The following is a 25,628-nucleotide window of genomic DNA, read 5'->3' on the forward strand; positions in this document are numbered from 1 at the left end:
TGTTATTTTGTTTCTGTGCAGGGTAAATACTGGCTGCTTTATTTTTACACTGCAATATAGATATCTGTTTGAAGTACAAACCCCACCAAAATCTAACTCTCTTTGCACATGTTACTTCTGCCCCACCTGCAGTGCACATGGTTTTGTCCATTGGAGAGAGAATTTGCTTTTGCAAGTGAACCAGAATCAGAACCATGTGTACACAACATAGAGGTCCAGATTCTGTACAATTCTGCGTTGTAGCTCACACTGATGAAACCTCCTGTATGGTAAATAACTGTGGGTTTTGTTGTTTCTTTACTTGCAGGGACTCCAGAGTTCATGGCACCAGAAATGTATGAGGAACACTATGACGAATCTGTGGATGTTTATGCCTTTGGAATGTGCATGTTAGAAATGGCTACCTCAGAATACCCATATTCCGAATGTCAGAATGCTGCTCAGATATACCGGAAAGTGACCAGTGTAAGTAATGGCGGTTCCAGAATATACAAGGCTTCTTCTTATTGATAATAGGTTGTATGATATTGGTTAATAAAGCTGAAAGCTAAAGATAAGATCAGGTTGGAAGATAATTTAGTTCTATTATTGTTTGGTGGTGGTGATGAAGTACCAAATCAATACCAGTAATGTAGGTTGGCTTCTTTATCTTTCTTCACAGCAGAAGATTTAATACTTGCTAAAGTACTGGCAGTGGCGTAACAAGAGCTTTGTGGGCCCCATAGCAACATATTGAAAGGGCCTCTATGTTTTGCCCCATAGAAGTACCCTAGTTAATATTATGTCCCATAGTAGTGCACTAGTTTATTATATGAAGCATCGTAGTCTCCTAGCTTACATTATGTCACCATGTAGGGCTCTCAGTATACTGTACATTATGTCAGTGTCCCCATTTCATATTATGCCACATTAATGGGGCAGTGTGAAAAGGGGGCACTGTAGAGTGCCCTCCGGGTCAGATTATGCCACATTAGTGTCCTAATTCATATTATGCCAGAAGATAGTGCCTCCATTTCGTATTGTGCCACATTACAGTGCCTTAAGCTGTGTACACAAGGTGCAAAATATTGCTCAGCAATATATTGTTGATCAATATATTGCCCAGTGTCCAGTGATCAGAGATGGTCGCTGATGAACAGGAGACTCTGCTGGGGGAAGCTGCACAGGGAAATGGCTGATTAGGGGGCTGAACACAGGAGCATGCACCCGGCGATTTATCGCTGCAGCACAACAAATCACTGGCAATATGGTCGCTCGGCGACCATATTGCCAGCAATATTGCACCGTGTGTACACAGCTTAAGTTCTTATAATGTAATATTATAGTACCCTCTACATTACAAAGATCCGATTATGGGCGAGATTCTCTAAAGCAGAAATGCGGTAAAAACCCGTTATCGGGGTTTTTACTGCATTTCTGTATGCACTATGGCCCCTCCGCAGTGGCAGCGCTGCGGAGGGAATCGCTAGCAAAAGCTGGCGATTACCTGTTGAAGCCTATGGGCTTCTTACTATCACAGATCTCTCCCGGCATGCCCCCCGCCATCGCCGTCACTCTGCGCATGCGCAGATGGACTCCCGGGTCACAGACCTGGAAGTCCAGCACCGGCGCCGCATCGCAAAGGACAGCTCTTATTGCAAGAGCTGTCCCTTGTGTAAATAACTGCATATGTTAGAGCATATGAGGTTATTAATAATGCAATGCCCAGCGATACAGGGCAGCGGATGTTAGAACATACCGCCCTATGCCACATTACAGTGCTCCCCAGTTCAAATGATGCCGCATTAACCCTAGAACACACACAGGGGTAAAATATACCCCAAAGGAACTTGAAATGACTTCTTGACAAAATGATGTATGTGTTCTAGGGTTAAAGTGCGCCCTTACCATTACATTCACTACACACACCTCTCACTGAAAATGTAATGTCACACAAATTAGGCTGGGACAGGGATCTGACCCAACTGCAAAGCAGGCAAGTCTTGGAAATTGTATTAGTATACAATTTGGATTTTATAGTAATGGATTTTTTTTTTTTTTTTTCTTTTCCTTAATGCACAACTTGATCGTCTGTATTCCTTTCTGTAGTATAAATTCTAAGCATGCGCTACTTGTATTTTTATATGTGGAGTTTTATCATGTGTTCTGCTATGTATTATCTTACGGCATTACACTGCTGAGTATACCTTTGTATTTACTGATAGATTGTAGTGTGGGTGCTCTGTTGGCTCCCAGCGCTTGTTGAAATTATAATGCCAATTGTTGGCCATTTGCTGGAGTAAATACATGTTCCATCTGCTTCCATGTTGCCAAGTTATATGTAATAAAGAGTGGAGAAAGAAGGCAAAATGCAAAGGATTCCACTTATGCCCTGGTTTATTTATATTTACTTTACTGTCCTTAAGAGGCTCTGGGTGCTCAATGGTTTCCTGATCCCTTCGGCCAGTCCTCCTGATAACGGGGGAGATTCTCTAAGCGCAAAATGCGGTAAAAACTCCGTTATCGGGTTTTTACCGCATTTTGGGATGCTGTAAGCATCCCCCGCCGGGTTACCGCAGCGGGGGGCATCGGCAGAAAAATCTGGCGATGCCCCATAGAAGCCAATCCCGCATCCTTCCGCCGCCCCGCAACGACGCCCCGCATGGACCCCCGCCGCCCCGCATTGCCCCCTCACCTGTGTCCGGGCAGCACACAGCTGTGCTGCCCGGACCTGTGACTTCCTCCCTGCACTGATCCTCTTCCGGGTGCAGGGAGGAGGAGAGCCCGGCAAAGCAGCAGCAGCGCCGGGTGTGTGAGGGAGGGGGGACTCTCACTCGCAAGAGCTGTCCTTTGCTATAATTATCGCATATGTTAGAACATATGCGATAATTATAAATGCGAAGAGAGGCGAAGGGGGGCTGAGATTCTTAGAGAATCTCCCCCAATGTCATATGTTCCGGGGCAGAGGCTGGCACAGAAAGCTTTTCCACCTTGATGTGGCCATGTTAACATGTAAACCAGGAGCACCAGGTATGGGTGAAAACCGGACCAGGACAAAACCCCCGGACCGGACAACAAACTCTGCATTTTGGGGCTTGTAGCCTCCGGTCCGGGGGGGTGTCCTGTCCGGGGGGGGGGGGCTGCCTGTGACACCTGTCACCAGGTAGAGAAGGAGAGGGAGAATAAAAGCCTCCCTGTATGGTCCGGGCAAGTAGCAAAAACCGGACGGTCCGGACCACACGAGGAGGCAGTAATCTCCCATGTCCCTGGTGATAGCTATCACAGGGACCCCCCGGACAGGACACCCCCCGGACCGGACCCTACAAGCTCCAGACTGCAGATTTTGATGTCCTGTCTGGCGGTCCGGAGTGTAGTCCGGTCAGGTTTTTACATAGTCCCAGGAGCACCTGCTTACAGAAACTTTTTATTTTTGTCTTCTACCAGTATAATGCGAGTATTAGTCCAGATTGTATTTCCACCAAGCAAGGAGGGACACAGATGTGTACATTATCTTCTTCTCTGGGCTACAGGGATGAGAGCCTTTTTCTCAATCCCTAGACACCATCATCATCATCATCTCTTGAGCTTTAGGGTCACTTCTAATGGATTTGGCCATATGCTCTCTGCCTTGTTAGCGCTGCTGCATTTGTAAGTAATTGGCCTCCCAAGGGGCTCATATCTGGGAACCAGTAGGACCCAGAAACTGAAGTAGCAGATGTCACCCTTATAGTAAGTCATAGTTAATGACCGAGCAATACAGAAACCTTTTGTTAACATATAGGTGAACTATACTGTGGCCCTTATTCTGGTTCACTTGCAAAGGCAAATTTCTTCTCAAATGGACAAAACCATGTGCACTGCAGGTGGGGCAGATGTAACTCAGGGTTGCCTACACTCTCGGATTGGCCAAAAGGATCCCGAAAATCGGGTCCGCCTCCCGGTAAGGCAGGCAATCCTCCCAGATTCTCCCTCACCCTCCGACGCTCCCTGGAAGCTGCCCGGTCGCCTCCTTGAATTACAGCGATCGCAACGGTTCTTTGGTAGGGGCGGGGCTAAATATGCAAATTGCGCCATGTAGCCCCGGCTTCATGACGTCTACATCAGGCCCCCGCCCCCAGAAGTGATGCTGTCAGTCTCCTGTCCAGGCTTCTCCCGGAAAGGAGAGTTTAATAGTAGGCAAGTATGATGTAACTTGTGCAGAAAGAATTAGATTTGGTTGGAGTTTTACTTCAAAGTGAGATCTCTATTGCAGTGTAAATATAAAGCAGTCAGTATTTTCCCTGCACAAAAACAAAATAACCCACCCAAATCTAAGTCTCTCTGCACGTGTTGCATCTGCCCCCCCCCCCCCCCCCGCAGTTCACATGGTTTTGTCCATTTGAGAAGGAATTTGCCTTTGCTAGTGGACCAGAATAAGGGCCTATGTTACAATGATACTCTTTCCAGGCGAATACATGTTGCTGCATTCATGACCTATGTTTGAGAAAGTTGGTTGTGTCCCATTATAGTATTATCAGCTAGATTGAGTTATTCTAGTCATTTTTAGATTGTTTGACATTAATCACTGGAAACGTGCGGTGTGTGCCGCTTCTGTCTCCAGCTAATGATTACATTCAACTGTTGGACAAATAGAGATCAATCTGCAAATGATCAGTTGCGCTGGTGTCTCTGAGCTGCGTGCTGATCAAGGTCAATTTGCAGGTGGTTGAAGCGTGAAGAGTTTCCGTTTCTGATATAAGGGACTTTCCATCGAGTCGATGGCAGTTGTCACTAGAAGCTAAAGTGAATTCTGGATATAGATGAGTTTACTTGTTTTATTTCACTTTGTTTCAGATCATATGAGATTTATTTTGTTAGGAGTCTAATGTGAACGGATGTACCTTTTTATAAAAAGTCAATCGGAATTCATTTGTATGTTCTGCAGTCTAGCAGTAAGCTCACAGTGTATGTGTACAGTACATGAATATCCTATTGTGACCTATTTGGGAGAATTTGTGGAAGAGGTGTATTTCCCCAATATTACTATTTTAGGTGTTCCTTAAAGGGTGCACACACAGAGCGATCCTTCTAAGCGATTTTGACTACATATTCAAAATTGCTTAGAAGGTTAGCAAAGATCGCTGTCAAGGTTCGACAAATTGCCCTATAATATCGCTTATTAAAAAAGATTTGCCAGGCAAGAATTGTTTTGGTTTTTTTTTTGCAATTTTTATTTTAGCAGAACAATTTATCAGAACAATCAATATAGTATAACAATATAGTGTTCTTCCGATACATCCAAAGGTTTTCAAATAGGCAGTATGCAACATTTAAGCAGAACGTTAACATACCTCCCAACTGTCCCATTTTTCGTGGGACCGTCCTGCTTTTTTGGTGACGGTCCCTTGTCCCTCCCGGGGGCCGGCAGTGTCCCGCGGCAAGGGGGGGGGGAGTTGGGAGTTCCCCCAGCCTAATGAATAGACGCTGTGTTCATGCGCACAGTGTCTATTCAGCGCCGCAGAAGGAGAAAACAGGGCGTGGCCTAATTGCGGATAATTTGCATATGCCGCTACTTTTGAGGAACAGAAGTTGGGAGGTATGCGTTAATAGGATTGCGCTCATTCGCTAAAGAAGAAGAATTGCACATGTTTCACTTCTACAGTTATAATACTCAACAAAAAAGAATAAAAGAGAAGACAGAAAAGGAAAAAAAGGGGAAGAAAAGAAAAAAAGGTGTGGAAAGGTAAGGGGTGAGAAAAGGGTTGTCTTCAGGATCACTGCATGTTAGAGTCAAAGCCAGGCATAGAATGCATGGGGTTATCTGAGGATTCTTTATATTTTAACCAGCCATACCATGTGGCATTAAAAGTTTGGGAGGAGTAGCTCAGAAAGGATGTGAGTTCTTCAACGGACACATAGATGTCGATTCTCCGGAACCATTGGGAGAGGGAAGGGGGTGCAGTAGATTTCCCGTGGCAAGGTAAAATCGCTCTGGCTGCCCGGCAAGAATATTTTGACTAGATTGCTGGCTGTCTATTCAAAATCACTGGTGTTCACTCATGAACTGATCTGCAATTAAATACCAACCCAGTATGTTAATTCTTAAGTCAAAATCGTCCATAGACAAAATCGCTTAGTGAAAGTCGCTCACTAGCAAAAATCGCTCTGTGTGTACACCCCTTTAGAGTCTGCTCCAGTCCTGCTTTATCTGTTGTGTATTTAGATTTACACCTACACAGCAATATATCCCGAGGATAGTCCTCCAAAATGGGAAAGCTGTCTGAACAAGTGTGGTGGAGGAAATCCTTTTTACTGTGAGCGCGGTGGTTGCTGTGATCTTCGACCATGGCTTATGAATATATGAAGTCACGGAGTACGGTTTCCATGTAAGAGCAGTGGGCAAAATATACCCCAATGGTCCATCTTTCCTAAGCTTTGTGTGCACTTTATTTCATGGGCCGCAGGCATGCCCAAGCGATATAAGGGAGGGTGTGTGTGACGTCAACTCCGGCCTCCATAAGGCTGGTTTAACCGCAGCTGCCGAGTAAGTCCGGGGCTACTCCGAGCCTGCGAACGGTGGTGACCAGTAGGGAAATCATTCATTGGTGAGCAGCTAATGAATGGTTTGGGAAATATTTGCATGACTGAAGTCTTCACAAGCCATACGCAGGGATTCACTATGTGGGATTTCCCACTGGGGGGGTGGCGTTCACCTGATCGCTGGCCGTTTGTCAAATGCATTCTTGAACTCTCTTACGGTATGAGCCCCAGCAGGAATGGCTTGGAGTCTTTTGCTTCGATGGGTCTTACTTGCGCTGCATATGGATAAGCGATCCAAGGTTCAAGTTGCCGTTACAATTTACATTGGAAATTGCATTACTTCTAATAGAATAGCTTTCCTAATGTACACGGAAGACCTCAGAAATTGGGACCAATTCAATCTGAGACTTGCATTGCGTATATTTTCTACCCAGCTAATGCTAAGGGATTAGATCCATCATCCATCAGATATTGGCCATTATTCAGATCTGATCGCAGTATAAATTTTCCTCCAAAATGTGCAAAACCATGTGCACTGCAGGTGGGGCAGATGTAACATGTATAGAGAGAGTTAGATTTGCGTGATTTATTTTGTTTCTGTGCAGGGTAAATACTAGCTGCAATATTTTTAAGGCCCCCATACATTAGGCCGACTTGTCCTTAGGACAAGTCGGACCCAATTCTCCTGTGAGCCGCCCGGGAGCTCCCTGGGAGGCTCACACACAATTTGGCACTTGATGAGCCAAATTTGACATGTGATAAATCGCTTGCGATTTATCACATGTCGGGGCGCAGGGGGTGGTGGTGCTCTTATCAGGGGGAGCAGTGGGGCGGGCAGCGGGTCCCTGAGTGCTAAGCTGGCGGCGCCGGGGAGTGCTGACCTGGCCGGGCGGTGATGATGATCATAGATATCAGCACAGCAGCGTGGCGGGTATTCGATTTTAAAATACCTGTCAAATGACTGGCCGTTCTCTGATTGGCTGGCTGAGAGCTCAGCCAATCAGAGAACGGCTAGTCATTTGACAGGAATTTTAAAATCTAATACCCGCCACTGCGCGTCCCGTCCCGCCCCGCAGCGCTGCTGTGCTGATATCTATGATCATCACCGCCCGGCCAGGTCAGCACTCCCCGGCGCCGCCAGCTTAGCACTCAGGGACCCGCTGCCCGCCCCACTGCTCCCCCGGTGTCTGCATGCATATGCCTGTCAGGTGGGCAGGCAAATGCATACAGGGAGGTCGGACGTGATCGTATGTACTGACCGTCCGACCTCCCTGATCCAGTCCGATGCGCACGGGACCGCGCATCGGATCGTATCAGATATCACACACCTGCGATTTTGGGCCGATTTCAACCGATTATCGGCACAAAGTGCCGAAATCGGATGAAATCGTCCCAAAATCGCATAGTGTATGGGGGCCTTTACACTGCAGTTTAGATTTCTGTTTCTACACACCCCACCCAAATTTAACTCTGTGCACGTTACATCTGCCCCACCTGCAGTGCCCATTTTGAGAACAAATTTGTACTGCGATCAGATCTGAATAAGGGCCATTGTTTCCTAGCAAATCTTTATTTTATAGCTGGATTGAATCTTGGTCATGACAAGAAAGCAATTGGACCTTAACCTTGGATTACAAGTTTATTAGTGACCCTTGTTTTCTCTGAAGGGTTGCTAATAAACAAGAAAAAAGTCGGTGACAACTCTGGCTGAAATGTATAGAGATCAGCTCTGGAGATAGGTTCCATTGCAAGCAAAAATGACATTGGAGATGGGAAAGGTCTACATTCCGAGCTTTTGGAAGTACAGGTCTTGGGAATATAGACTTTGCCATAACCCACTTTGATCTCCTTTCTGGGTCATGTCAGCTGCCACTTTTACACTCTGCTTGCTCATGACAGAGATAACCAATTGTCTTGTGTGTACAATTGAATTATTAGCAATTGCCAGAGCCCATCTGAAAGCCTGGACTGTGCGCGTTGCACAAGTGATGTATAAGCATTGTGTGGAACATGTGTCTATAGATAATTGTATTGAAATCCCCTTTCTGCAGTAGCGGCATATGTTCTATATTACCATGCCAGTCACACAAGCGGTTTAGTTTGTGCTACAACTCCCATAAGGAATTAATAGAAAAATTTAATGTGATTACGTAAGAATTCTTCTGATTCTCATGTGATATAATATGCAACAAAACCGGAATCTCCTGCTTCTGAGTGGGCACAATAAGCTTAGGGGGGATCTGTTCTACAATACAGATTTATAATACAGGTTGAGTATCCCCTCTCTGTGCATCCCGTAGCCGAATTATTCCACAAACCGTGTTTTTTTTGGAACAATTCAAATCCCCCCCCCCCCCAACCCTTTTTTTATACCAAGTTCCCCGGCGTCCATGGCATCCTCTCCGGCTTCTCCAGCGGTTCCAGGAGTGCTTTGCGCAAGTGCGCATCGGTGACGTCACCAGCGCGCCTGGGAACTTGCGCAAAGCACTCCTGGGACCGCTGGAGACAGTGCTGAAGGCCTGCTGTGGACTCCGGGGGACAACGTGGATGCTGAGGGACCACCGGGCACCACCAGGGGACAGGTAAGTATGCCTAAAACCATTTAATTCCCAAAAAACTGAAAATTCTGTGGTCCCGAGAATTTCTGATAAGGGATATTCAACCTGTACCACAGTCTAACAAAGAGTTGCGTATTTATCTAGTGCATTCATTTTAGACCATCACCCTGGTGCAGATCTGAACCACTTGTGCCCCAATCGCGGGTCTAAAGTTTGTTCTCTAAAACTGCTGCGATTTACTGTACATGCGTATGCAAAGAAGCGACTGTTGTAAGATGCACGCAGGTCTGTTAGACCTCTACTGGTACCAGCGGTGCAGTCACAATCAGCCGATCATAAGTGCTGGTCAGTTGCCATCATCATGCTTTCATACCTGTCCTTGTCCAAGTAGCACAGCTCTAACTGTCATTTTCAAACACACCCTGTAATGTGACAGTTAGGGGCTGATTGTCTGGCACTTGATCACTCTCTATTTTATTACTTTCCGAGCTTAGTACATCTGGCCCTGTATCTGTGTTTGTGTGACAACTGTTATCACTCTTCCTGCACTCACCCTTTGTTAGTCCTTTGTTTCCTTCTCTAGTCCTACCTATGTATATGAAAGCCCAGCCCCTTCCAAGTGGACCCGCAGCTCCTGGTATTTTGACGTTATGTGGCAGGGCCTAGTGATGTATATAGCTGTGAGCGGTCATTTGCTCCTCCTCTGACTCTCCTCTCCAGCCTTCTCCCGGAGCAATGAAATGGAAAGTCGGCAAGGATGGCTGAAGTTCTTATTGTACAGACCAATGTTCAGCCCTTTCGCTTGGTGTGTTCCTGCATATTGTATTTATAACATACAGTGGAATATGCTGGCACTATATGAGAATAAAAGTTCATAATGATAATAATTAGATTTAAATGCTGGTGCTGCTACACTGAGCCTCGCAGTGATCACATGGGCAACGAGGGTGACTGGTGCACTGCACAGGCTGTAAGGATCTTGTACAAACGGAGACGTTGGGAGGGAAGCAAAGTGCTAATTAATTTGTCGGGAAGAGTAAATGCCAATTTTAAGGGGGACGAGGCTAAATGTTAATGTGTTCTTTAAAGAACAATTACAGTCAAACTGATCTTTTCATACATGAAGTATAATAGTATAAGGCTCTGTTGAGTTTTTCCTTCACTTTGCAACTTTTTAAAGAACATTTGCATTTCCCTTCGTCACAAATTACAGAAGCCCCTACAGCAAGTCTCATACAGAAGCATCTGGTGATCTGATAGGTGATAAACATGTTTTTTGTCACAATCCAACAATCCAAATGTGCATAGAATTTGTTACAAAGGATTCTGCAAACCTATCAGCAAGTCTCTTTTCCATTATTTAGGTCCTGATAATGGCAACCCGTGCCCTGTGCTCCGAAATATCAGTTCAGCTTTGGTTGACTGTAGATCATTTCTTTCCTAGAAACACTCCACTGGGTTCTGTATATTCCTTATTACAGCGATGTTCAATGGTTAATGTGAGGGGTATGAGTTTTTGTGTCGACCACTAAAGATCGACGTCTGAAATAGGTCGACTTGGCTAAGTTTTACAGGGTCTGAAGGTTGACGCAAGCATTAGGTTAGCAATGGGAAGGTCGGCAGTCAAAAGGTCGACATGAGTTTTTCATGATTTTTTGGTCTCAAATGTCGATCTAGTCGACATGGACATGTCTAAGTGAACTGCCTCGCTTCGCATGGCTTGTTGCGCTTGTCGACCTACAGATGGAGCCACTCTAGTCATTGCATGCGCGCCCCATTCCCAGCAACGCATGAGATTCTCACACGTCCACATTCTCCGGTGCACCAGATAAGAGCATCTGGCGTGCTGGAGGCCTCCATCTGTAATGCTTGTGTCGATCTAAGCCCTGTAAATCTTCAGTGGTCGACCTAATGTATGTCAACCTAGTGACTGTATCCCATTGTTAATGCGTGTTTCACTAGGTCTAAGCACCTTATTTTCAGTGCCGTTCTTTTCTCCCATGGGCACCCTTATTTATTAGCCAGTCCGGAATGAAGACAGCAGCAGATGAGAGAGCAGATCTGTAACCTGTCTACTTGTATGACTGATGACTTGTATGCTGGTTGTGACAGTGGCATAATGTGGGGTGAGATGATGGCAAAAAGACCGACTCAGAACCCTGTCATCATGCAGTCATTAGAGACCCGTGTTTCGTCTAAAGTTTTGTGCATTAAAATATTTCTAACGATACATGTTTAAAAGAGAATGGCAGATTTTCTGTGATGTGTAAATGTATAATTATAGGTGGGATTGGGCTTCTCCTAGGAGCCACTTATTCTGTCACCTAGCCTGATTTTCTTTCTATTTCTTTTCCGTATAAACCTTATTTTAATTTCCTGCTGATTGTTAAGATTGTAAGACGTTCTCTGTAGAGTGACTCCTGCTAGCAATAATGGCTATCTATACGCCGGATCAAATCATCCTGCACATTCTCATTCTCTGTCCCAAGCTGTTATTTTAATATAGCTCAAACACTTTGAATAAATTCAAATTTTCTGTTCCCATCTTTTTTTTCAGGGGGTGAAACCAGCCAGCTTTGAGAAAGTGTCAGACCCTGAAATCAAAGAGATAATTGGAGAGTGCATCTGCAAGACCAAGGAGGAGAGGTGAGGGGATTAGATTTGCCTTATCTGTGTAATGTAAATGTCAGTCTGATAATTACAGTCAATGTTTGCTATGAGAATATTTGCCTATGCAGCAGAGGACCTACGATTTGTAGCCCCGGGATCTCGGAGTGTCTCCTATGTACTACTCAATTCATTTATGCCGATCAGCTGCTGATGCTCCTATTCAGTGTGTCAGCAGTAAACCGTATACAGCCTGGGTAAATATGCTTAGTTTTAGAGCATTACGTTTTTGTTTCCTTTATTTATGTCTACAGCAAATACGTTCTCACTGAAAGAAAATGTTGAACCTTGTACATGTTGTCTGCTGTAGGCATCTGACTCAGACTTTTATTGTGAGCAGAATACATATAAAACTAAACCAGCCTGTCTGCTCTAGCTGCTGCCAACATGGTCGCCAATCTTTTGTCCAGAATGTATAGGAATCCTGGTGTAATTGTGTGGCACAAGCTTTACCGCGGCGACGTAGGAAGCCGTATCACAGAGATGTACATATACAATTTCTAGGCATGGCCACTAAAGAGATTTCACTCTGTATATAAGTGGGTATGGGTCATTGGGTTGATCCATTATAGGTCGACATTACGGGTTTTTGGGCCTGAATGTCGACACAGTCTACATGGACACCCTTTAAGTGTACCGTGTCCCCTCACATGGCTAGCTGCACTACTTTATTCTCCCACCACGCCGTAATGCAGTGATGGGGAACCTTCGGCCCTCCAGCTGTTGTTGAGCGACACATTCCAGCATAACTTGCTACAGTTCTGCTATTTGGTCATTCTAAAACTGTAGCAGGGCATGTTGGGATGTGTAGTTCAACAACAGCTGGAGGGCCGAAGGTTCCCCATCCCTGCCAAAGACCTGTCGACTGAATTAGCATCAACCTAATGACTGTATACCATCTAAATTTATTTACATTGTTCCAAACTCTCAGCATCCTTTTGCTGGCCATTGGAGACTCCAAATGGCTCCCTGTATTTAAGTAAAATGCCTCCCTTTGGGATAAATTTACACAGATGGGCAAATACCCCACAGTTGGCGTAAAAGTGTCTGGTATTTGAGTACATCTTAACAATTGAGGTAAATGTCAATTAAACTTGGATTTCCATGTTTCAGGTATGAAATTAAAGACTTACTAAGCCATGCTTTCTTTGCCGAAGATACGGGGGTGAGAGTGGAACTTGCGGAGGAAGATCACGGCAGAAAGTCCTCTATTGCCTTAAGACTTTGGGTAGAAGATGCTAAAAAGTTGAAGGGAAAACCCAAAGATAATGGAGCCATTGAGTTTACTTTTGATTTAGAAAAGGAAACTCCAGAAGATGTTGCACTAGAAATGGTAATTTTAATGAATAACAATTGTGAAAGCTTAGTACCTCCTCCATGCACCAGTTCCCAAAGATACACGTTAGGGGATTTAAAGGGACAAATTGTGTTATGGACTGGCATATAAATATACAAATAATGCAGGTGTATCTTTGGGGTAACAGGGTTATGTGTGAAAATACAGATGTGTCCTCAGTACGCTATGCAGTGTAAGATGCCTGTTAGCTGCCAGGTCTCATGCAGCTCTGCTAGCGGAAAATGCGTGCACACACACACACACACACACACCCGCACTAGGGGACTTGTACTGGAATAAACTACGTCGTTGTACAGATGCAACGACTCTGTCACACACAGATTTACAAGTATCGCATATCAAATTAATTAGCACCGTCTCTTGGTGCATCTGAACCACAATGCATTGTGATAAGTATTTTCAGCAAAGAAGATGCTCGACGCTAGCAGTCTCCCGTTACAAGGCACACCGACAGTGGCTGTGTTGCGACTGTAGCAATGATGTATGAGTATACCTCAGTTGGCTTAATCTGAGTACACACCTAAAGGTTTATCTGTCCAATCTATCTGGTAAGAACAAAAATCATCTGGCAATTTGTGGGAGCTTATGAGAATTGAACATTTTCTCCCAAATACTAAATAAGACACAGGTCATTCAGACAAATTAGTTGAAGCAATTTGATTTAACAAATTTATCCGAATAATCGTTTTTGTCCATTTACCAATGTTAGGGAGCAAATGGTTAATTGTCATTTGCGCCCATACATTACCAGATTTATGTTCCCACCAAACAGATTGGACAGATAAATCTATAGGTGTGTACCCTGCTATAGACACCGCAGGCTGCTTGGGTGGTTCTAAGAGGTGCCTATTTTATCCCCTCTCTTATACCTTATATGCACATATCTAGTGACAGGTTTGTACAAAATAAAATGTTCCTATTCCTAAATAAGTACACTGCCATGCCTGAACAGCAGTATGCTTGAATGTCAGGGCACCTGGATGAAGAGGAAAAAGTGGGTGGGTTGGGGGTTGGCTTTAGGCCTGCCAAAGAGGTACATACTACGGCAACATTTTTCTTTATAGCAGAGACCAACATTTCTAATGGTATCCCTGCCTAAACCCGTTGTACACTGCTTTAATTAAGCCACTCTAGATCTCCCTAGGCTTATTGTTATGTGGGGAGGAACTAGACATCTACTTGAGACAAAGTAAATGTTGATCATGCTGCCACTAATGTAACTGTTTTGAAAAAGGAGCAGTTATATATTTTCGTCGGCACATACAACACTAGCGTGTGGCATTGTGTGTCCTATTAGGGTCGTTGGTTAATATGCACGCTGTTTCATATTTTGGTATCCCATTTAGACCTCTTAGTCATCTTTTGCATTTCAGGTTATAATCATCTTCTGTCATCCTAAACGTTGAATGATTTAATATACTCGGTCAAGGAAAAGCTGATGTTATTTCTGTACATGCAACACGATGACAGTGCAGAAATGTCACATTTGGTCTTTGCTGGCTCTGTCCTCCTTTATTTCAATATTGAACCGGTTTTTTTTTGTAATCGTGTTCTGAAGATCAAATATTAGATGACTGAAAAATAGTTTAACAGCTAGCGCAGAAAATTGATTTTTCTAATTGGATCAATAGCATGTTTGTAGTCTAAGAAGAGGACATCAATACTTGGATCAATCATTCCGCTGATTACAGAGAGGATGACGCTCTACAGGGAGATAATGCACGCACAGCACAAGTGGCCAGTAAAGCTGCTATAGCCGTTTTATTTAACGAGGGGCCTGACTTTGACCCTGCGTAAGCAAATTATTGATGGTTTGAGGCCATGCAGAATAAATGGGGAATGTGATGTGTCTTTTGTTTTTAAAGGCTCCTAAGTTTGCTGCGATCAGCGATACAAATTCTACCCCACTTGTAGATGGGTACTTGTTTAAGCTAAAAGCTTGTGCCCCAAGCCCTGAACATCAACAAGAAGGGAGTATAAAGATTCAGAAGATTCTTCAAGTACAGTACCTTGAAAATCCTGGTTATGTATCACGTTGAATGTCAATAACACAATCTGGACATTTGCTATACTTAATGCCCCCATTTCCGATGGATCAGGCCAAGAAATCGGCCCAAATTGGATGTGTATGACATGCCATCGGGTCCCTGTGCACATCAGATCTAAATCGAAGGTCAGACCCCCCCTCCCGGCGGCAGGGAAGAGGGGTTGCATGTGATACATCACAAGTGAAAAGACCACGAGCGATGCATTGAATGCGATCCTGCCGCCCAGGATGGTTCCAGGTGGTTCGTAGGGGATTGGATGGCCATACATTGCTGTGATACAGGGCAGTACTGAATGGCCAGCTTTATAGGCTGCCAGCAAAGGGAGTAGAGCAGCGGCTCAAAAACTGTGGATCATGACCACCTCAGAGATGTAACTGCAGTACTGTAGGTGCAGGAAGTAGCTATGGAGGGACTCTCATGCAGGGAGGAGTGCAGGAAGATCTTATGAGGGAATCAAATGCTTGATTATGTTCTTCAGATGAATGGAAATTTAATTATTGCTTTAATAATTGTAAAAAAAAAATTTGTCTAGAACTGTTTTTTTCAGCATTCAGTCTCATGCCGTCCTGGAGCTCCATTAGACAGCCTTTATGTTTAGGTTTTAGATTCTACGTACAAATGATGGGTATAGTGCGTAATCCTTTGCATAGCAAGTGATCCATGTCTGATGATATTCACCCTGTGGTAGCATGTAAAGACACATTGTACCTGCAATTGAGAAATGATTGGAAGCTGTGTCACGCAGCCCGCAGAAATGATCTATTGTTTGCTTCCTTTGAACACTGAGAAAAATACTGAGTTTAAATTCTGAGCTTTCTCTTTATTACCTCCATAACAAAACTCCTCTGTCTATCCTTTAGTGATTCATTTTATCTAGCCATGGACAATTTGCTTGCAATGCATCCGGACACACTGCTTACATCTTCATGCGATACAGCGTTACTAGGCGCTCAGACAGAAAGAGAAACTCCCTCTTGCAAAATGGCGAGAGAATTGCAAATGGTTCGCTAATTGGTATCCACTCGCAAATCCATACTCCAGTCCCAAACCATCAAAAGGATTTTACGGTCTGTGTCAATCTGAGTAGCTCTTTGACTGCCACTACTCTTGTGGCTTAGATAGACTGGAAGTGGTCAGAGCTGATGTAAGAGACCCTCTTCATAAATGCCTGGACATCTCATGCGTACATACAAGCTATGTTTGAATCACCCAATCCGACGACCGATTTGCTAATACTAGCCATACACTAGAGCAACTTTCATCCAACTTGTTGGTTGTATGGAATAAAAATCTGGTACTGGTTGGGAGCAAAAGTACACTAATTTGTAAATTCACTCCCAAAATCTGGAAACGTACAGAAACTGTTGGTCAGACAAGATACTGTAGTTAAATCTGTTTGATTTAAACAATATGACTGAATGTTTTTGTGAGCAAATTGTGGACTGTCTTTTGCTCCTATGTAGTACCAGATTTTCAAGCCAACCAACCAACTGTCTCCGCAAAATCTGAATCAATGGCTTAGTTTGTATAACTTTTTATATTTTATAGCCTAAAACACATTTTCTGTATGGCAGTCGTCCATGGTTTTCATTGTTGTTGTGGTGGTGGTTTTAATTTTATTTATTTTTTATTTGAACTGCTGATTAATTGCACCTGAATCGTAACAAGCGGTTTAAGCTATGTACACACCTACAGATTTATCTGTCCAAACAAAAAAATAGCACTGCATAAGAACATATGAAAATCAACCATTCGCTCCCAATCACTGGAAAATGGACAAAAACTATTCTTCAGATACATTTGTTCAAATAAATGGATTCAACCATTGTCAGTTTTCTTGTGTTTATCAGTTGGTTGCCGTATGCACTTATTATCAGACACATGGGTGAAAAGCATGTTGGGAAACCAGAAAGATAAAAAATTTTATTTAATAAACAAAATTGCAATCGAACCTATACAAAAAGAGTAATCAGGAGGTGATCTACTCCTTTACTGTTTTGATCTGTTGCAGAAATCCCAAATCTCTTGTAGGTAATGCCATTTTCCGTCTCCAATTAATTAATATTTTTTTTAAATAAAATTTGGAGTGGTACACTAAAATCGCAGCTACATCAAACTGTATTCACACTACAGGCTGGACTAGCCCCTTTGCCATAATTATTTTTTTATTACCAGTTATTTATATACCGGGATTTTGTACCCCAATGCGACTCGGCTTGCAAACCCTTTGCCACTAGCGTCCCGAACTGACATGATGCCGGATGGGTGGCGCCATCAGGAGGCGGGGCGGGGCAGTGCTAAATTTGCCGCCCTCCTACAAATACAGATGTGGCAAAAATCAATATTAGGCCAAAAGGATGTGATCGCATATTTGTCAGCGGAGGGCAGAAACAGGACAGCAAGGCAGCTTTAGGGGTACACGGCCAGACAACGCGGGCGTGTCAGGACCGTTTTTGGTCCTCTACCTGATGTCACATGCAACTGCTGCAATCTGTAAATGTTGGCCTTGCACCTGCCTTTGCAGCTAGGCAGTGCAGGCAGGGGACTTCCTTAAAAATGCAATCATATCACATTTTTTACGATGTGATCACATTTCTGCAGGGACCGTGCATGTTGAGCGGCCCTGTGCTTTTAAGCAAAACTGCAATTGCTACTGAATCAAGCTCTATAGCTATCCTGCACTCCCCTCCACACACATACACACACACTACCACCACTACCCTGCACCTCCTTCTCCACACACTACACTATTGCTAACATCCTGCAGCCCCCTCCCCCACACTACCGCTGCTAACCTGCACCACCTCCTCACACATACTACTGCTGCTACCTTGCACCCCATTCCACATACACTGCACTATAGCTGCTATCCTGCACACTACAGTTACCAGCCTGCATACATTGGCCATTCCCCCTCCCAGTGCACATACTAATACACCATTTCCCCCCAGGGCTGGATTAACAATGGGCCTGATGGAGCTACTGCTCCAGGCCCACTGTCCAAATAAGCCCATTTTGTAGATGAGGAGTGGGACTTTCCAACGAGCCCAGCCCCGCGTCGCTAGCCCCAAGAGAATCAGTGATGCCGCCAGGCAAAGCTGGAACGTTTCCCCCATAGGATAACATGGGACCCGCTAATTCGGGGCTGGGCTCGTTGGAAAGTCCCACTCCTCATCTGCTGACCCGATCCTGATCATCTGTGGCCAGCGATGATTGATTGTCGAATCAGGGACTGAGACGTGTCAAAAATGCTCAATTGTTTAATAGTCCCGATTTCTTGACCCAGGACTTTCCAGCATTATATGGCAGATGTATGGGGACCATTACTCGTATTGCAAACACAGCATGATGGAAGTAGGCATGAGAAAAATCTGTGGCCACATCGGAGCAGACTCTGTCGCACACAGATGTACAAATGTTGCATCTTCAGATTGATCATTCTAAACGAGCAATGTAGTTTTATCACTCAGTTTTTTTATTTATTTTTATTTATGTGACAAAGACTCACCCTCAGACACACTAAGGAGGGTATTCAATCCCCTCCGCTATTTCCGACAGGGGAAATATGGTTGTGCACCTGTTCAATGCTGTTGTTTCCGACAGCAGTGAAGGCGGATCTCGACAAAACAGATCCAATTTTCAAACCAGTCGGATCTGTTTTGTCAGAGACAGCCAGGGATTGTCATGTTCACGGACGGATCTCGACAATGGAAAGCCATTTTCACTGACACACCTCCTTTTCCCCACTCGACAGGTGGTGTACAATGCCTGCCGATAAACTAGCAAACTGGCCGATAATGGGGCAAAAATTCCGACTGTTGGAACGCTACTACAGTCGGAATCCAGATTGAATACCCCCCTAAACCTTACAGCTCTGTGAGGTAAACTCCGTGTAAAGCCCCAGAAAATTGGGAATAAAACCCATTAATTTTTGCAGTATTCATACAATCTGTGGTTTTCCATGCTTAAGTGACAATTTTTGGGTTTGGGGGAAAAGGTTATTTAATTGAATAGCCTTTTTCCTACACAGCTGGGATTTTTGCTGACAAATTGAATACTCCTGTGTGGTTATTTTGAGTTCTAAATGGTGTCATAAATGTTTAACTTCTGAAACCAAATTCACCATATTGTAGATACATAGTTCTTATTACTTTATTAACTAGGATTAGTGCTGACTCATATTCATATACTAATGTGTTTTAAGTGTTGACAAACACGCAGGGTACGGATTTTCCTCATGGTGAGTCAGTACTAAACATTGATTAGAAGAGTCTTTGAATCCATACATAGCCATCTAATCCAACTCTTGTGCTTTCCTAGGTTGAATCTGGATTCTTCCATGAGAACGATGTAAAGATTGTTGCAAAGTCAATCAGAGATCGAGTAGCATTAATCCAGTGGAGACGTGAGCGAATTCGCCCAGAGGATTGCAAGCTTGAGGAGCTGGATCAGACAAATGTGCTGCAGGCCCCCTTAGCACCACTGGCTCATTCTTCTCACATAGGGCAACATATCTTAAACGAATCGGAGGAATTGGAAACTGACCAGCATTCATTTCTGCCCAAACTGCCAGCCAGCATCACATCTGTAGCATGTATGTATCTTTTGCGGTAACACACTTACGTTTTGAAATTGGATGTCCAAATTATGTCAGTCACTGTAATAGTCTAGAGAACAGGTTCTCAAACTCGGTCCTCGGGACCCCACGCAGTACATATTTTGCAGGACTTTTCACAGAATCACAAGTAAAATAATTAGCTCCACCTGTGGATCTTTTAAAATGTGTCAATGAGTAATAAGTGCACCTGCCGGGTGACCTGGAAAACGTGAACTGTGTGGGATCCTGAGGACCGAGTTTGAGAACCCCTGGTCTAGAGCAGTGGTTATCAAATCTGGTCCTCAGGACCCCACACAGTTCTTGTTTTTCAGGTCACCCAGCAGGTGCACTCATTATTCATTGACACTTTTTAAAAGATCCACCGGTGGAGCCAAGTACTTCACTTGATTCTGTGAGGAGACCTGCAAAACATGCACTGTGTGGGGTCCTGAGGACTGACATTGAGAACCTGTGGTCTAGAGTGTTTAGATTTCCTCTGCAAATTGCCATATTTGTGGACCAGTGATAGCTAAATAGGGAAACGTTTATTTTATAGTGAAGATTCATTAATTGTAAGGCTGAATAAAATCAGTGTATCAGAGTACTACAGGACTAGCAGCATGGGCCTTAACAATATTGGCTTCACATGTTATCATTTTTCCTCACCTGTTACATACTGTCTTATATATCGCATAACATTTGATTTACGATATCCAAAAAGAAACGTTTGTTTTCTTGAGGTCACTTTGGTGACCCATCCAGTTACATTAGGTGGCGTCCAAAAAGATGCATGGATGCTGGTCATGATTAGGGAGCTTTGAGAAGAAATGTCCCACTAGAACACTAGTGACTGAATGGAGCACAATTTAAATTGCCCCATTGGGTGCCATCTTGTAGCAGCTGTGAGGGGGCATTATTTCTCCTTGAAGAGATGAATCCGATTTGTTTCATGTCCTAGTTCTTCTATAAATGCCCAGCAGCAGTTCAGATTAACCTTAAATATTGTTTTGTTACCAGTTATTTATATAGCATACACGTTACACAAAGCTTTACAGAAGTAAAGGTGCCCATACTCGTTACAATTATTGTATACAATATTGTATACAATACTGTATCTCATCTCATCGCAAAACTGAGAGGCGATATTGTATACAATAATTGTACCATGTATTGGCACCTTTAGGTGGAGATTTGTCAATATCATTGACCAAGTACCATCCAATAGGCCAGTGGTTCCCAAACTGTGTGCCGTGGCTCCCTGAGGTGCCTCGGGACACTTGCAGGGGTGCCACCGGTTGGTGGTCCAGGACAATTCAAATTATTTATGATCAATTATTTATGGACAAAGCCAGTGCTGGTGGCTGCCAATCATAAACTATGTGTACAAACAGAAGCAAATCCTGCCTTAACACATAACTGAACCTAAAAAGCACATATAAACACAATCTACTTACTTTTATATATTTTTTGTTGGGCCTAGGGGTGCCATGGAAAAATTCTGATACTCTGGGGTGCAGTGATTCTAAAAAGATTGGGAACCCCTGCAATAGGCTCTTAACCATACTTGTCCACTTTTAAAAACTAGTTTCAGGGAGATTATAGTTGGTAGCAGAATTCTGCACTGCGCCCCATTTAGGGGGTGTGTCTATATAGTTCCATATATGGAGAGATTGTGAAAAGAGATTGTGAACGTGGCACCTAGAAGCATGGGTGTGGTACTGCTACATTTGAGAGGAATCTTTTAAAATGACTTATATCCAAATGTAGATGAGCCCCAAAGCAGTTAGTAAGAGATACTATACTTGTTAAAGTGCTGGGAAATGGTACTAATGATTCGATGTAAATGTATCTTTCTCTCATTGCTTTTTCCCAAAAAAATTTACCAGTGTAATGTGGGCTAGGTGAAATGAGGGAGATTGCTAGACTTATGAGGGAGATTGCTGCTATTTCAGGGAGTCTCCTGCAGAATGCAGGAGGGTAGGCAACTACTGTATACTCTTTACTGCCATTTTTCAAATTTAGCCTTTAAAATGTCAGAAGCTGTGCAATATCTTTTCTTGCTTCACCTCTTATTAAGGTGAAGTAGATTAAGGGATCCTCCTATACGTTAGTAAACTTGAAATAGCAAAAACCCAGTTCATATCCTGTGCCATGTAATTTGCTCATAAAAATGTGGAACAATAATGGATTATAAATCACAAATCTATTATATAAAATAATTAGTAAAAATAATAGTAGAAAACAAATGGGTATTTGTGTATTATCTGGGCGCCCGATGTTGAAATTGTATGTCAGTACCTAAAGCATGTGATGCAACGCGATTTGATGCAATTTCCCTTGAAACTCCCTTGAAGTCAAGATCGCGTTGCATTGTATGCTATTGTATGGTATACAATGCAACGCGATTTGGGCTAAATGCCCCCCATTTCTATATGTACAGGCACCCAGATGCCTGTAAAATATGTGAAATGGCCCCCCAGACGCCATTTTTAATTGTATACCCACCCTAATGGCTAAATGCCCCCATTGTTAACGCCACCCCACTATCAATGCCAACCCGAAGCGTGGTGAGCGCAGCGGTATGCGTCCTCCGAGCTTTTCATACCCCCACTATCCACGTCTGCATGGAGGTGATTTTATATAGTGTGGCGAGCGTACGCATATTACTTCACATGTAATTCGCGTCCCCTCGCTGCGCTCACCACGCTTCGGGCTTGCTGCGCTCGCCACACTATATAAAATCGACTACACGCCGACGTCGATAGTGGGGGTATGAAAAGGTCGTAGGACGCGTACCGCCGCCCCTCGTGGGCTCGCCACGCTTCGGGTTGGCGTTTATAATGGGGTGGCATTAACAATAGGGGGCATTTAGCCATCAGGGTGGGTATACAATTAAAAATGGGGTCTGGGGGGGGCATTTCACATATGAAACAGGCATCTGGGTGCCTTTACATATTAAAATTGCGTCGCATCGCATGAAATATGATTGTATGCGATACAACGCGATTTTTAGGTGCGATGAAGAAAATCGGGTGCCCAGAAGTACCAACAAATGTATCCTAGATGATTCCTATTGTGTATACCAGGATACACATGTACACGCACAGACATTCATTCAAGGGTTCATCTTTGTTGGAAGCCAATTAATCTACCAGTATATTTTTGGATGGTGGGAGGAATCCGGAGTATCCGGAGGCAACCCACGCAAGCACGGGGAGAATAAACAAACTCTACACATTTAGGGCTATGTTGGGAATCAAACCCATGACCTCAGTGGTGTGGGGCATTAATGCTAACCATTACACTGTCCGTGCTGAGGGGTTTTTACTGGATTTTTGGATGCAGGAAAACACTCATGCTGGGTTTATGCTGCGGGGGGTATCTCCAGCAAAAGCTGGTGATACCCCATAGAAGTCTATGGGCTTCTTAATGCATTGCGTGTCACCAGCTTTGTTTGAGCAGCCTGCACCAGTGACCTCCTCCTCCCTGCACCACTCCCGGGTGCAGGGAGGAGGAGGCGGAGCCCAGCAGTCCTTGCAGCAGTCTAAGCAGGGGGCTGCCAGGCATGAGGAGGGGGAGAGCTGCCAGGGACCGCTCACACATCGCCAGGCGCATCGCAAAGGGCAGCTCTTAACGCCCGAGCCTTTGTGATAATAATCGCATATTTTAGTGCCTAACACCTCTTTCCTTGATAAAGACCCTAGCAAGTGACTGCAGAATGTCATCACGTCACACGTGTAGTCAGCAGACAGCACATACATGGCAGCATTGTGGAGGCACAAAATTATGTGAGGAGTCTAAAATAACAGACAACTCAACAGATGTTTCAGTCTCCTTGAATCACTGACTGAGATTAGAAAAGTCAGCAACATGGAGTCGTGACCCCATGCTCAGAAGGTTGGGACCCACTTTGGGGTCAGGACCCACAGTTTGAGAACCTCTGTCTTAGGAGAATTACAGATCCACTGGGCGCATATCAGTTTGTTCAGAGTTGGAGAAGAGGAGTCGCCCATCCCCTGCCAGGGATGTATGGTACCTCTTCTGTTTGAGCGCCGGTGAAGAGAGCACACCTAGGTGTATCTTGATCCATTTTCTTCATTGAAATATTCCTCTGTGGTGTGGGGTCATCACAGCCAGTGTTTCCCATCTCCAGCTGCTCTCGGCACAGATCGTTGGATCTTAATATCTATTATTTCTGCATATGATAGTGCATATGCGATTATTATCGATGCGGTAGCCGGCCTTGTGAGGTGGAGAGGGGTGAGTACACATTGGCAATTTACTCCCTTGTCTGTACATGCAGAATATTGTGCAATGACCCAGGGGAGCATACATCATTAACCATATAGTGTGTACACACTAGATCAGCGGTTCCCAACCTGTGGTACGTGTACCCCTGGGGGTACGCGTCCACACGCTGGGGGGTATGCCGCGGCCCGGCCTGTAATGGCGGCCACGGCAGTCAGACAGGTCGCTGGAGGGGAGGAGAGTGCATGATTGCGCATCTCTCCTACCCCTCAGTGTGCTTCCCTGTGACTGGCCGCCCGTCCGCCAATCAATCAGAGCTTGCGGGCCGGCAGCCAATCAGGAGCCAGCCCGCGAACTTTGATTGACGGGCAGCCCAGTCACACTGAAGGGAAGGAGAGATACGCAGTGTGCTGTACTCTCCTTCCCTGAGAGAAGCACTGCAGCAGCAGCGTCAATGGTGAGTGTGCTGCTGCTGGGAAATACTATGGGGGCATTGCTGGCACTGTGGTGGCATTCCCGTTTCTGGCACTGTGCGGGCATACCTGGCACCATTGGAGCATAAATGACCGTACGTAGCTGCTTCTGCGAATAAATACAAACACTCTGTCCGTAAAGTAAGGACAAAATCCGTAGTGAAAAGTCGTGGCGGCCACTGTTTTGTAGAAGAGATTTTTACGCATGCGCTGTACTGTTTGGGAAAAGTGACATCTGGTGGTCAATGAGTGTAAGTGCAGGTTACATTTACAAGATTACGTTACGTTATAACGCGATCTATAACGGGACTATAGCGCAAGGAGCAGGAGCGATCCATGCGCGATTTGCATGGCGCACTTTATGCGCAACGCAGCCACGATGTACTTGGGCATAACTGTATGTGTATCTGGCACTTTTGGGGGCATATGTGTATCTGGCCCTATTGGAAGGCTAACGTGATCCGTTGGAATGTCTGTTGCTTCAGTAATAGAGATTTGACAAGGTTCTGTTATTTTATATGCTGTCCGCAGAATGGGCTGAGCTTATATTGTGGTCAAGTGGTTGCACTTTTTTTTTTCTCGTCATTGCCAGTATGACTTGCCCCTGTTAAGCCACACCCCCTTTTAGGCCACGCCCCCTAAAATTTCACGAGGGGGTACTCATAAATGAAAAGCCTAATCAAAGGGTACGGGAGACAAAAAAGGTTGGGAACCACTGCACTAGATGATATTTACGATAATGTTAATGATTCTGTTATCCTGCATATCATGTAAAAAAATCATCTAGTGTGCATGCAATTTAACAGGAACAGATGTGCCAGGAATACAGTGATATTGAGCTGCATACACACTATAAGATTACCTGTCCAATCTTTCTGGTTGGACTTGAAATCTTGCAATAAAAGGGGGCAAAGGGCAATCGACTATTTGATCCCAAACTCTGAAAAGCAGACCAAATGGTCATTCAGACAAATTGCTTAAATCCATTTGATTTATCCAATTTATATAAACAACCATTTTTGTCTATTTCCCAGATTTTGCGAGCAAGTGGTTGATTGTTTTCGGTCCCAGATATTACCAGTTTGGACAGATAATCTTCTAGTGTATATCCAGCTTTAGTTTGCCGATTCAGACACTGCCTGTAGCAGGCATTTTGCATATATTCTGGTGGCGCTATTCAGG

At 44.3% G+C, this 25,628-nt stretch overlaps 1 protein-coding gene across 8 annotated transcripts in view; it reads left to right on the forward strand.

Annotated features, from left to right (window-relative positions):
* Positions 1–25,628, forward strand: part of WNK2 (WNK lysine deficient protein kinase 2) — a 184,573-nt gene that overhangs the window by 78,476 nt on the left and 80,469 nt on the right. For all 8 annotated transcript variants that reach the window (XM_083156291.1, XM_083156290.1, XM_083156295.1 and 5 more), the window contains exons 5-8: positions 308–465; positions 11,614–11,702; positions 12,837–13,056; positions 19,449–19,722. In XM_083156291.1, coding sequence (XP_083012417.1) covers positions 308–465; positions 11,614–11,702; positions 12,837–13,056; positions 19,449–19,722 — 741 coding nt within the window. The remainder of the gene's footprint in view (positions 1–307; positions 466–11,613; positions 11,703–12,836; positions 13,057–19,448; positions 19,723–25,628) is intronic.

This window comes from Crinia signifera, chromosome 8, assembly GCF_055691185.1.
Source record: "Crinia signifera chromosome 8, ASM5569118v1, whole genome shotgun sequence".
Lineage (NCBI taxonomy): Eukaryota > Metazoa > Chordata > Amphibia > Anura > Myobatrachidae > Crinia > Crinia signifera.